Source organism: Cavia porcellus, unplaced genomic scaffold, assembly GCF_034190915.1.
Source record: "Cavia porcellus strain 051 isolate PalLab524CR breed Dunkin Hartley unplaced genomic scaffold, mCavPor4.1 scaffold_3, whole genome shotgun sequence".
NCBI classification, from domain to species: Eukaryota; Metazoa; Chordata; class Mammalia; order Rodentia; family Caviidae; genus Cavia; species Cavia porcellus.
Window position 1 is genome coordinate 60,300,847 of NW_026947486.1, and position 13,821 is coordinate 60,314,667.

The window sequence follows — 13,821 nt, forward strand, 5'->3', positions numbered from 1 at the left end:
TCAAAAGGTAGGTAGCAGCAAGAGAGCAGCCTGTGTCTTTATTGTTTAACTCTTATATAGGTGGTTAACTCATATTTACATTCTTCCATGCTGACTAAACTAGTGCATGCCTAGCTAAGTCATCCTTGTGTAACTGTTCTCTGGTTTGCACCTGCATTCAACAATATGGTCATGTCCTCAAAGCTGGCCAGATGTGTCCTTATCTACACTCTAAGCTTTGAAGCCTAAAATAGTCTGTCTGGGGCAGTGCTCCACAATTTAATAAAAATATTCACATGAGAATATGTTGTGGAAAAAAATCTTTACTAACATAGAAAATATTAGCTCATAAGCTTTAGAAAGCATTAGTCTGTGTGACAAGGTGCATAAAAGAAAGCAGGAGGGGTTAATGCTTAAACTAATTAACTCTTTTATATTAATTTTTTCCTTTCTCATATAATATTGTGGGACAGGAATAACAAGAGGTAATGATTTTAATATGTGCTTATAGTATACTTACATTCTACAAATGCCTGTTATGGGAACGACTTTCTTTTGAAATATTTCGTATTTTTAAAGACGGAGCAAAAGCCAAGCATAGTGGCTCATGCCTGTAATCCCAGCACTCGGGAGGCTGACGCAGGAGGATCTTTGTGAGTTCGAGACCAGCCTGGGTTACAAAGTGAGCTCAAGGCCTGCCTGAACTGCATAGAGACCCTGTCTCAAAAAAAGACGGAGCAAAGATATTTAAAGGAGAATCTTAATTTTTAACTTCTGTTTTATGGCTACAGGTTATGTCATATAATCCCCTAGCCAGGGTTAGAGACGAGGCTTACAGGTAAAGTTCTTGCCTATAAAGGGTGAGGCCCTGGGCTCAATTCTCAACACTGAAAAAAGAAAAAAAGCAGGATGCACCAAAATTCAATCAAAGAAACATAGGTTGGGTGTGGTGGCTCAGGCCTGTAATCCCAGCACTCCAGAAAATTGAGGCAGAAAAATCACAAGTTTGGACCTAGCCTGCAGCACTTAGCAAGATCCCATATCAAAACAGAAAAACTGAAAAGGGCTCAGGATGTAGTTCAGGGCGAAACACCACAAAAGAGAAAGGAGGGAGGAAGGAAGGAAGGACAGATGCTTGGGGTTCAGAGACAGATTTGAAATCATAACCCCAGATCTGCCATATACCAGTAATATAATATGGGGCAAACTATTTAACATAATTAATTGCCAACTTGGGGTGGGAAGTAAACTTAAATATTGAATTTCAAAGTACTTACGTATGCTGTGAGGAAAAGCAGAAATGGTATTTATATCCTGTTAATTTTTTTCTACAAATGCAAAAGCCCATGGAGAATAGTCGAAAGGAACTGGTTTCTTCAGTTTCACATACACACAAAGTATTGTTATATTGCCTTGATCTCATAATTTAACAGATTTGTTTGGTCACATCACTGGTTAGGTACTGATTTGGATGGGTTAAAAACAGCAAATCTCAAACTTATACAAGCTCTAAGGAAAAACAAAAAATGTATTTATGCCTTGTATTAGGTATTGTTTGATGCCCACTAGCTAAACTCAAAAGGCCACGTGAGATAGGCCATGGAAAACTACCAAGCTTCCTACATTTTCAGACCATAAGCCTACAGGTCTCTGTTTTTCAAAATGGAGTTAGGGGCCACCCTTCAGGGAAAAACCTGGTGCTTAGAAATAAGGCAACCTACAAGATACAATTGGCTCATCAAAGATAGTTATTTTAAACCTATATTGTGGAGCAAAATATAAAGTTGACCATTTCTTATAAAATAAAACTTTCAAATAATTTTATTGTGAAAACCAAAGTCTAGACCTGAAACACTAAACAAATTCACCCCCTCTGCCATTTGGGATGTTGCCATGAATAGGCACAGATGTCTATCATCTAGCCATTCCTGGTTATACTTGATTTACAAGACTAGATCCCCTCACTCTAAACCAGTTATTTAATTAACAAATTATTAAAGGCACATGAACATTACATTGTACAACTTGTCATTAGTTGACATCAGCATACTCACTGCATTCAGAATTAAGGTTTACAATCTGGTGTGCATACACACACACACACACACACACACACACACACACACACACATCAGGTATAAGAGATTTTGGTAACATCCTAAATAAACTCACATTAAAAACAAACTAGCCAACCTGAAGTGTGATATGTTGTTTTTCCTGTTCTACTTTACATATTTTAATTTTCTGTAGTTTTCCTTTTTAATAGTGAGGAAATACTAAAGCGAAGTTTAAAAGTTTTTAAAGCCATCCTAAAGAAAGATACCAGTTTGAAAATTGCTCTGATGATCTTTTAAAATATGTGCTTCTTTACCTTCACTAATATGAATAATCAGATATGATTTACTATATTATTGTTCAACTTTATCATTCCTTATATCGAAAGGTAATCCATCAAATGTTCTGATACTATTTCTTCATGCAATAATGCCAATCATTTTAAAACATGTACCCAAAATTCACTATTTAAATCACATTTTTGTCCATTTTATCTATAACAGTACTTAATTTACCCTTATCATCAATTCGGCAACTGTGTGGCAAACAGAGATAAAATAGGTACCACTAATGGGAATATAGTGAGACCCAAAAATCAAGCAAATAATGCCTATTTCAACACCAATTTTAATAATTATTAATTTCCTTATTATCTTGGATATAGGTTACATCCTTCCCTCTACCGCTGTTTAATACAAACTATACAATCAAAAAATGTAATCTCTAGGAAAATGCTAAGCATGTATTACTTCATAAAGTTGAATGCAATCCTACCACAAGAAATAATTTTTAACACAGCAACATTTTTTTAATGATAGAGTCAAAGCTTCAGTCACATTTGATACCTACAAAATGTACTTCCAAGTAGAAACATGGGGTTTCACTTTCCCAATGTGAAAGAGTCATGCCAGTAGATTTTTAGAGGAAAACACAATTCTTTTAAAGGGAAATAATATTTATTATGTAACAGATTTATATTTATTAATCAAGATCACAAACCAAACTGAGGACTATTTAAGTACACAAAAATATTGACAAGTCATATCAATCTGGTAAGGAAATTCTAGATAATGTTAAAGAAGTTTGTTACAGTTTGTGCTTGGATGCCCCCCTCCCAAGCCTCATGCAATCATGGACATGGTTGATTGTGATTTATTGTCTAGCACTGGGATTGGTGGTGTGAGTGCTACATGCGCCCAGGGGTGGAGCTGACATGCACTGTACGGACAGGAAGAACGCATGTCTTTTCTTTTTTGTATGGTTGAATCTTGCTGTTTCGTGGAGGTCATGACAGGCAGCCTGCCATGTCACCCTGACTTGGAGCCAGCTGAGTATGGACTGAAACTTCCAAAATTGTAAGAAATAAACCTTCCCTTCCCTAATTTAGGGCATCAGGTATTTTGTCTCAACAATGAGAAAAAAGTAATCAAGACAAATTTCCACTACATTCTTAAGGAAAATACAGTAATTCTGACACCATTAAAGTAAAAAGTTATAACCCTTCAAATAAATGGAAAAGTATAAATATAGTATAAGTGCTTTAATATTGAGGCTAGAAAATGTAAATTGGGTACTAAAAACTGTTTATCACAGAACATGGATATTGTTTTTTCAGTGCTTTAGACCCAAGGCCTTAGACCAACAATCATGAACCTTTTAGACCAGGCCCATTCAGCCTGGTGCAGTCAGCACACCTAACGTGAATTTGAACTCAGCTGGGAGCCACTAGATGAACCCAGCAGTTGTTCTAAGTTCTACGCTCAGCTGGTCCCTCTACAAGATGGCTGCTGGCCAATCACCCACTGCTATAGAATATTAGAACTCACTACACTGGTCTCTAGCTAGTGCAGTCTTTTACGTCTGCTGCTCCCCTCTATTGCTGCATGTCTCAATGGAGACCTCTGGGGTCACCAGCAGTCAAAGTGTGTCCTCCCATACAGTGAGTCCCAGCTCAGGGAGAAGGCACATCTGGCTACCTTATTCTTCTTCATTGAAGTTTCACTCTTCGCTCTCCCCATGTGCTTCAGTTCTTGCTTCAGATCTTTCTTGGGTTCAGGGAATCCATTTCCCTCCTTCTTCTCCTCTTTGCCTTGCTATATTCCACTGTATGGACTGCAACTCTCAGAGAGGGTCTTCCTCTATTGCTTACCACTTTGTCATCTTTCCAGAAGTCTCCACAGTGGACCTTTCAGAGCTTCCAGCATTAACAAACAACTGGCTATAGAACATTTGCCCTAGATTCCCAATCACTGGTGTAGACTATTACCACCCACTAGCAATTCCAATGAGAGGTTCCATCCAATGGCTAGCTGGAATTACATTATACAGTGTAACTAATGAAACATTTTACTTTCTTGTACAAACTATAAAATTAAACAGGATATAATCTTGGCTAGGAAGGGCCAGTTCAAAGAGGTCAATTTTCTATCATATCCAATTAATAACAAATTCAGTAGCAGACTTAAGTTTCTGTCAACACTACATCAAAATAGCAAATTTATAGTGCCTTTCAAAAGCTCCACAGTGAGAAAAATAAAAGTCAAGAGAAACAGTAGTATTTAATTTACAGTTTATTAGCTCTTCCAGTGTTTCAGAAGGACACAAGGTTTCAGTGCTGTAACATGAATGGGAAAGAGGTGGACTTAGAATGTACTGAACAAATATATTGATTAAATCAGTCTATTGGTATAGCTTTTTGGCTTATTGCTAATTAATATCATCAGTCTTCCATTCAGGTGATCTTAGAGTTCAAAGGGAAACCAAAATGTCCTAAAATTGAAGGAAAAAAAGTTAATTTACTCATTACCTAAACTTCAATATCTATATTAATTTGCTTATGTTCCAACATATTCCTACTTATGAATACTTACCTATGTGTTCCCAGTCTGTGGCTCAATTAAAATGCAAAGTGTGCCCAATTCAACAGTCTCACAATATTTTATCATTTCCCCTACATCTAGTTCTTGATTAGGCTACCTGAGTTTATGGCACCTAACAAATCTTTTTGCCAAGAAAGCAACACTCTCAAGTACTGATAAAGACCAGTAAATGAAAACTAGGTAAAGAGCGAGAGAAAATGCCAAAATTGGTCAAGAGTAGAGTATATTTACCAGGGAATTTCATGAATATGGTCACTTACTATGATAAATTCCTCTTCAGTCTAGGTCAAAATAAGTGAGAAAGGGAACTATTTATGACTTTTAGGTTAACATGTGTATAGAAACTCAGAAGGACCTTTTTGTTGCATAAACAGAGAAAGCAGTATACACAAGCTGTCATTCCTTTCTGGCCATGCCTTGTATATACAGGAAACTAACTTGCCTATGGCAGGGTTTACACAACACCAAAAAGATCTGAATATGCATGTGGACAAGACCTTGATAAACAGCCCATGTACCATATGCATAGCTGGAATAAATAAAGACCTTAACAGACCTGAACACCAAAATGAACGCACCTTAAAGTTGGAGAGGAATAAACCTGTGTATATGCTGGTTACACTATCTCATACTGGTTATTTGTTATGGCGTGTGAGAGGCAGTAGGCTAGAAAGATTCCAATTAGCTGGAAAGAAAATATGAAAAAAATTAAATACACACACATATGACCTTGAAGACCTAGTTTATAGATGTACTCTCCTTTCACTTATAATTCATCAATAATTTCCTTGGATTTTTCAAGACTTATGTTTGAAACTGTGCATTCAAAGAATGTAAGTGAAGTTTTATAACTACCATGACTCAGAATTTCAAAACTAGCATCGAAGGAAAATTCATAAGTTCAGGGGCTCTACTTGCCCCCTTCTTCTCCTCTTTGCCAGAAAAAGCAATTATATAGTTTAGAATAAACATCTTATTAAGTAAAATCTCCATCTATAAGGAAAGCAGTGTTGTAATCATGTCAGTATATATGCTGTCCAATATGGTAGCCATTAGCTCCATGTGGCTACTGAACACTTCAAATGGGGCTAGAACAACTAAAGTTTTCATTTTATAATTCTTCAAAGGAGGCTAGTGGCTCTTGTATTAGCGAATGCACAGACAGTTATACATGCTTTTTTATAACTATACTAGGACTAGCCTTGAATTTGTCTTATTTCCACAATGTTAAATATGAGGGAAGAACCCATGCCCTAAAAAAATCATTTAGAACCATAATAGAAACTCATGCTGTAGTAAGAAGCAGAACCTTGGAAGATCAATTCAAACTACAACATTAGCACCTATACAAAATAATAGGCACATATTGAATGTAGGGTTGTAAGATCTAAATTTTAAGAGGTTGGAACTCATGTACAACTACTAGGCAAATTGAGTCCAGGAGAGAAACATGTTAATGTTTTTAGACATTTTAATGATTGCAGAGAAAAACAAGGTTCCCATCTATTTCATACTTTGTTAACTAAGAGGACACTGGGTGCTCCCAAAGTTAACTACTTTTAGAAGACATGTACTGCCAAGAGATAATTCTAGCTCTTGCTTTTTGTAATTTCAAGTCATGATTGGCCACGTTAAAAGAAATATACATTTAGAGAAATCTAGTTGTGGACAGTAGTATTGGAAAACCTAAGATCCAAGTTACCTTTTCCTTCTTAAAAAACAAACCCAAATAATTATCCAATCACAAATCAAAATCAGCAATACTATGCATACAGATCATTGCACCATATGAAAAATGAGTGACTAGTAACAGAGAGCTCTGTGAAAATGTGACTTCCCTTACTGTCCTCACTTGATCCAGGCCCCTGAAGCAAAATCTTCAAGCCTTAGGAGTGGAAATCTATAAAGAAAATGAAACATTGCCTATGAAACTACATGGACTTACCTGGAAGCAAGCAACTCCAAAGGAAATTCCTGCAACAACTCCCATTTCTGACTCAATAATGGCCATCACCTTTAAAAAACAACCCTAATGGGGGGAAGGGAACATTAAGTGTGACACAAGCAATCACTGCTTTTCTTTATGAGAATAAATTCTTTGATCATACCACTTGCTAGCTGTATAAAATCAAGTCCTATCATCCCTACCTACTTCAGATTATGTATACTAACGTGACTAAAATTAAGTAAAGTCAATTCTGTATTATACCCTCAAATATTTTCAAGTAAATTTTTAATGGCTCCTTACTTCGCTGTTGACTTTATCTGCATCTTTCTGTGGCGAACAATCTTCAAGTTTACAACAACTCTTGGGAAATCCTTTTTCTGAGTAATAACGAGTCTCTTCCCAATTTCTATAATCAGTGACACCGCAACAATGCAACTGAAAAATCCAACAGAAGCATTTATATTGCATATTACAACTTTGTAGTCAAAGTAACATCATCTAAATTTTACTACACTAATCTCTCTCCTCAACTGATTCTACACCAACTGTGACAATTTTGGACTGGCCTTACTTTCATGCTATACTTGGCACTACTAGTATTTGACTATGATCCAAGTGGAAAGGGAAGAGAACAGGGACATGTGTGAGGAAAATGAAATGCGGGCATCTTACTTGGCATCTGTGCACATATTCTTCCCATACAGATGGAAAACACGTAGCAACCTGGCTTTATCCTTTTCAGCTACATGACAGTAAATGTATTTCCTTCTAGGGAAGCCACCATCTATAAATTCTTACCATATTTTGGATCTTGTCTATTGCTTCACTTCTATAATCTCCTGTAGAGTTATACTGCTTCAAAGCCTTCTCATAATTATTCTTAAAGCTGTTCTTAATCTATAGCAAAAATGAAAATCAAAAACACAGATAATTATTCTAGTTGTAAGTCAAGTACAAAATTCTCACATCTGATTAATGGTGATATTTTTGATATGTAGTGATTAAATGTTCAATCCTATCCTCTAAGAAATCCAGTTTAGCTGAGGGAACTACTAAGTAAAACATTGTAAGATGAAAACTATTCCAAAGTTCAAATTGCTGGAGGAGCAAGTATTTTTCTCAGTGGCCACTCCGCACTGATCATTCTATTCTTTACTCCCCCTCCCACATACACAATCTTTCCCCATCTTAAATCGAATACAAATTAGATGCCCATGGTATTAAGCTACAAAACCTTACTTTGGGAGACTGCATCGATGGTATGCAAAATGTTCTCACTGATGAATTGTCACTAAACTGAATGATTTCCTAACAATCCCAGTCTAACCTTATTTCTAATTCAATATTAAATTGATTATTGCCATTAAGTGTATCTAGTCTTTTTTAAAAAATGTATAGCTTGCCAGGCATAGTGGTGATGCCTATAATCCCACCACTTGGGAAGCTGAAGCAGGATGACCACTTCATATTCAAAATCTGCCTAGGCTACATAATGAGCTCCAGGCTAATCTAAACTACAAGGAGAAATCTTGTCTCAAAAAGAAATGTGTGGCTTAAGTGAAAAAGGTAACAATTCTCTTATCATTTTTTTATTTTCCTAACAGGTATAACGTTATAAATTGTATTAACTCCATTTAAATGGGTATTTATACACAGAAAAACAACTGGCACCCATGTAATTATGAGTAATTTAATTCTTTGCTAGTGACTTGCAAATTTTCATTTATATTAAAAATGAGCCAGAATTTGTATTAGAAAGCTATTACTGTCAGCTATAGGCTGAAAAGTAAGAAGCTGACTATGATTTTAAACTATTAAAAATTCCTTAACTCTGCCACTTAATCCATATTTTAGAAAATAAATTTTAACATATTAAGATTCTCTATTTCAGGCTTACCTCATGTCTGAAAACAAATCCTACAATGGCAGCGACTAGTTCAACCAAAAAAATGAGAATCAGAAACATTGCATACTGTAGGATAAAAAGAAAGTGCAAGTCAGCATAAAGAAGACATCACAGCCGCAAAGGGATTCAAAGTGGAGGAAAAGGTTCTACTCAATGAGCTCAGTGTGTTTTTCTTAGGACAGGGAATCTAGTATCAAAATATCTATCAGCTCAGCATATTTTTATTAAAAAGGGCAAGGAAAACAATATCAAAATGTCTATTTTGAAAGTGAAAACTGGCAGCTTAACTGTTACTCTGTAAATTTTCATAAGGAACAGGAAAAAGTGTAAAAAGCTATGGCCAGCTCCAGGAAACAAGGCCTACAACATATAAGGCTTTTCTAAAACCAAGAATCAATTCTAAGGAAAACAAAGACTCACCAGTTTTAGCATCCATGCAGAAGCTCGGCAGGTAGCAAAACAACCAAAGGTACTCAAAAGAATAATGACAGTGCCAGTGACAATGAGCACGAAGGGGACATTGGTGGCCTTCTCATTTAAAAGTGAAAAATAATTTTCCAAGCTCACCTTGCCCCAAATGCCCACAGCAAGAAGGATTATGCCAGTGATCTATGTGAGGAATCAGAGAATAAAAAAAGTTAGGACTTCTATGTGCTAGGATCTTCAAATTATAAACCAGGAAGCATTTAAGGCACAATGGATATGAGAACTAATTTAACAGTCTGGTGGTCACAGTCCTGTGGCTAGGAAAAGGGCGAGGATGAACGTGGGTAGGAAGATCTGTACACAAAGATAAACTATTTACAAGACATCTTACCAAAACTCTTTAAATTTATGTGTTTGGGGGAAGGGGGACGGTAAACCCAAGCCCAGGATGTGCCTTAGAGATCAAAACTTCCTTAACTATTTTATTCCCCTGATTTAGGAAGAAAATCCTGGAGGCGAAAAAAAAACACTTTTTAGTTCCACAAACATCTCCCTCCGCCCTCCCCCAGTTAAGGGATGAACACAGGATAAAAAGGGACAACTCACAAAAGTAAACTGAAGACAGATTGGCGGGTGGCTCATACTTACTGTGAAACACTCCTCTCTCCTGAAGCAGTGAAAAGAAAAGATTCAGTACTATTATGCTTGCGTCCTCTAGGGTTTAATTCATGTCCTCCCCTGGCGCTGCGAACACTTGGCTTGTCTGGGGCCCAGCTCAGAGCTTGGGCTGCCTTTGTTCCGCACCCAGGCTCGACTTGATGTCAGAGTTCCAAACACTCACCCCAGGCCCTCCGCCAGCGGCGGTGTCCCAGGAGTCATCAAAACCCCAGCCCACTCTGGACCCAAATTCCATTCGCTCAGGTCACACCCCCACCTAAATCAGGGATCCCCGCCGTTCCTGAGCGCAGGAACTCTTACCCAAAAGATGAAGGTGTAGATCAACAGAAGGCTCTTGAAACAAGTAATGACTGGTTTAGTCTGCAGTCTCTGAGAAGAGGACGCCATTAAGTAGTCCCAGACACTGCACCACCACAAAAGGCGTTTCAATGGGGAAAGCAAGACTCAGAGTCCTGGCGGGTCTCCGAAAATTTACGAATTTGCAACTGAGAAGAGCCGGAAACACCCACTACACTCTAGAGGGTAAGGTCCGGAGTCTGTACTAAAATTTTCCGAGCGCCCCCTGCTGAAGCTTATTAAAAGCTACATACAAACCTTCTAATTTTGTAAATTTCGTAGGTTTTCTAGTGGAGCTTGCTTGATTTTATTCTCTTCCAAGGCACTACCGCCCTGCCCTTCTCTCTTCCTTAAAACTTAATTATATTGTTTCTAACACCAGCACTCCTAGCAACGCTCCAAGATTCGGCCTCGCTGGGCCCTGGTAACCTAGAAAGAAGGAAAAGAATGAAAGCTGTTTAGAAGTGATCCAAGAAAATATTACTATGTGGGGAAATGATCACAAGAAATATATCTCCAAGTGAAACAAAACACATTACAAAGCAATACGTACAACTGCATGTGTTTAGATAAAAACTGAAAAGTGAAATTTACCTTGGCGGTGGAAACAGGCTGATCTTTCCTTCTCACTTGTTTTGTGCTTTTCAATTTATTTTGTAGGATGAGGAGGGGGATAAGAATGTATGAATACAGGGCAATAATCACTTGTTGAAAGAATTCCAAGGGTAGCTATTAAAAATAATAATCGATTTTGGAATTTCCTTCAGAAGTTTGTAAAACTCCATTGTCCCTCTCCTCCTTTATCTAAGTAATTGCAAACTTCAGCCATTAATTACGAAGTTTTTAAGAGGAAGAGTGCTATAGAGAATGCTAAGTAATTGTAACCCACTTATTAAATGCTGAAAGTAAAAGGCACTCTATATTTCAGCCCCCTGATTTTCCCATTAAGAACCAACTGATCACAGACAGGCTAAGAACTAATGTCACTGGACTAAGAGCAAAGCCCAAAGGAGAGATTCCTGTAATCCAAGATGCTTTATCTATTACACAAAGTGTGTTATTTAGTTTCGAGATTTCTGCCTTCCCCAAACTCTCCCAATTGTTTAGAATGTCCTAGAACTTGGGACTGTTTTATTCGTAAAGTGTTAAACTCTTCGCAGAATGGCAATAAATTACTAAAAAGGTTCTTTTCTCATCTATACAGAAGTTGTGCTAAGTCAAATATAGTGATAGAGTGGAAAATTTTTAAAATATTTAAAACTCAGCCTTCTGCACATTTTCCTCAACAAAAACTGAGACTTCTTTGGTTTTGGCTTAATTTCAAGAAGGATTAAATGTAAAGGCAAGTTTCTAGAGGCCTAGAAAACTTGGATCATGAAAAATGAACAGAGCTTTTCAGAGTATTAATGTCATATATATAATCTTTATTTTCAAAAGGAATAAATTGGAGGTGTTCAACCTGATATACATAAGTAGGTACACATATTAATCAAGCTACAGATGTAGCTTAATCCTGTGCCTCTCTTTAGAGGGAGGAAAAAGAAATTAGCCTAGATGTTACAGATTCCTACTGCGTCCTGCTTTCTGGTACTCTTAGGCTCTAAGAGTGACAAAGTGATACATTATGAATTGCTTTCAATTTAAATAGGTGATTTACACCAACAGAGTTAAAAGAAAATCCACAGAATGGAAAAAAAATTTAGCCAACTGTCCCTCAAAGGACTCCTATCTAGAACATACAAAAAAGTGAAAAAATCAGATCCCCCCAGATTCAAAGACCCAATGCAAAAATAGCCATCTGAGATGAATACAAACTTCTCAGATAAAACATAAATGGAAAATAAATATATGAAAAAATGGTCAACATCATTGATCATCCAGGAAATGAAAATTAAAACAACACTGAAATTCCATCTTACTCCAGAAAGAATGGCCATCATCAAGAAATCAACCAATAACAAATGCTTGAGGGGCCATGGGTTAAAAGGAACTCTGCTTCATTATTGGTGGGAGTGAAGACTGGCATAATTGCACAATATCACTGGGGAGATTCCTCAAAAAATTAGCATTAGCAGTCCCATTTCCCAGAAGAATTAAAAACATCATACCACAGGGATGTATGCGCACTAATGTTTATAGCAGCACAATTTGTAATAGCTAAGTCTTGGAAACAACCCAAATGCCCATCAACTGAGGAATGGATAAAAAAGATACAGTATTTTTATATAATGGAGTGCTTCTCAGCTATAAAGAAGGATAAACTCAGGGCTTTTATAGGTAAATGGATGCAGCTAGAGACTATACTTGCAAGTAAAATAAATCAAACTCACATGCATAAGCATTGTCTTGTCTCCCTAGTGCAACAAATTAAAAGGGTACATAAGATACAAAATCTGTAATAGATATTGAGAAAGGAAAAGAAACTGTTCACAAGGCTAGAACAACTGGGATGGGAGAAAGGAAATACAAAGAAAGGGAAAAGGAAAAAAAAAAATATATATATATTCAAGATAGCTAACATAAGTCTACCACTAATTTCTTTTAGTTCATTGAAAAGATCAGTCAGTGCTTTTATTGGTTGATTAATTATGCATATCTATGTCTTGTAATCTGAGCAACTACTTTGAAGATAACAATATGCAATACATTAACCACTGTTAATTTCTTATTATCTTGTTTTGAAATTCTGTATCATTGTTTTTATTTTTGTTTAACTTTTGTCTCTTTAAAATAAAAATAAATAAATAAATAAAAGATTTACTTCTCATAGAAACCTCAGGGTAGGGATGTCTTTTTCATGTAGGCATATTCAAAATGTATTTACAAACTACTTTAAATGCAGATGGATTAATAAAGTAGTATAGGCATCCTGGTCTCATTTTTTCCCTATTTTTCACTCTTAAATCACAAGCTCGACATTACAAAGGGCCTTTTAATGTATTGTTATTGCAAAAAATCTTGTTTTCATGGAGGAAAGGTTAATGCTCAAACTTTTCTTCTTGAAACCATGTTTTAAACACATACCAAAGAACCACAAAACAGGAAAGTTCAGAAACAGAAAACAGTAAAGTTCTATTGACTTGGTCACACAGAGCTTTCCTGTGCTTTGAATATTGACCTAGGACCAGTTCTTGTAACATACTGCCAGACATCTGAGGTCCAAGGGAAAAACTATCAGAGATGAATTATTATACTGCCAGACTTTATAGTAAAATACTATATTAAAATTAGAAAATTCTAAAAAAAATACAGGGAAAGAATTGAGAAATCAACTATCAATATACATTAAATACTCTTTACATTTAAACACTTGAAGGCAAAATCATCTGGAAACAGTCTGGCATTCAACTTTTAAAATGCCACGTACACCACATCTACAAGAGAGAAGGTTAGAGGGGAAGAGATATATGCAAAGCTTTCTCTCTAGAGTAAATAATCCTAACTGAAAAGTCCTTGTATTAAAAACAAGTATCAAGGGCGAAGTCTTGCTAACACCTTGTCATTTCCACTGAAGCTTAGATTTGTATCATGTCCTAGGAGTGATTTTCATTGTTAGCCTAAGAGCAAAAAGTATTTTTGTGGCTAAAGAAAAATGAAATAGCTAAAGCAAAAGC

The 13,821-nt window shown here is 36.4% G+C and overlaps 1 protein-coding gene across 5 annotated transcripts; it reads right to left on the reverse strand.

The window, feature by feature from the left end:
- Positions 1-4,589: 4,589 nt before the first annotated feature.
- On the reverse strand, positions 4,590-10,420 carry Tspan6 (tetraspanin 6). Of its 5 annotated transcripts, XM_023565584.2 has the most exons (9): positions 10,172-10,416; positions 9,842-9,860; positions 9,335-9,376; positions 8,759-8,793; positions 7,660-7,758; positions 7,162-7,296; positions 6,859-6,942; positions 5,492-5,598; positions 4,590-4,803 (listed from the first exon to the last, which is right to left on the reverse strand). In XM_023565584.2, exons 1-8 carry the CDS (start codon positions 10,256-10,258, stop codon positions 5,530-5,532), a joined length of 570 nt encoding a protein of 189 aa, XP_023421352.1. In that variant the 5' UTR covers positions 10,259-10,416; the 3' UTR covers positions 4,590-4,803; positions 5,492-5,529. The 5 variants fall into 5 exon arrangements, with proteins under 5 accessions (XP_023421352.1, XP_013009163.1, XP_003471007.1 ...); XM_013153709.3 differs by lacking the exon at positions 9,842-9,860 and having other exon boundaries at positions 8,759-8,833; positions 10,172-10,414; XM_003470959.5 differs by lacking the exon at positions 9,842-9,860 and having other exon boundaries at positions 8,759-8,833; positions 9,188-9,376; positions 10,172-10,412.
- Between the last annotated feature and the right edge of the window lie 3,401 nt (positions 10,421-13,821).

What these genes read in the sequence shown, in the direction of transcription:
- Tspan6 (XM_003470959.5), bottom strand. Translation starts at nt 10,258, where the DNA reads ATGGCGTCCTCTTCTCAGAGACTGCAGACTAAACCAGTCATTACTTGT. An exon ending in CAGATAAAGTCAACAGCGAA is followed by an intron (nt 6,943 to 7,161) that starts GTAAGGAGCCAT and finishes TCCCCCCATTAG; the next exon opens with GGTTGTTTTTTAAAGGTGAT. An exon ending in TTGGAGTTGCTTGCTTCCAG is followed by an intron (nt 5,599 to 6,858) that starts GTAAGTCCATGT and finishes TTTTCTTTCCAG; the next exon opens with CTAATTGGAATCTTTCTAGC.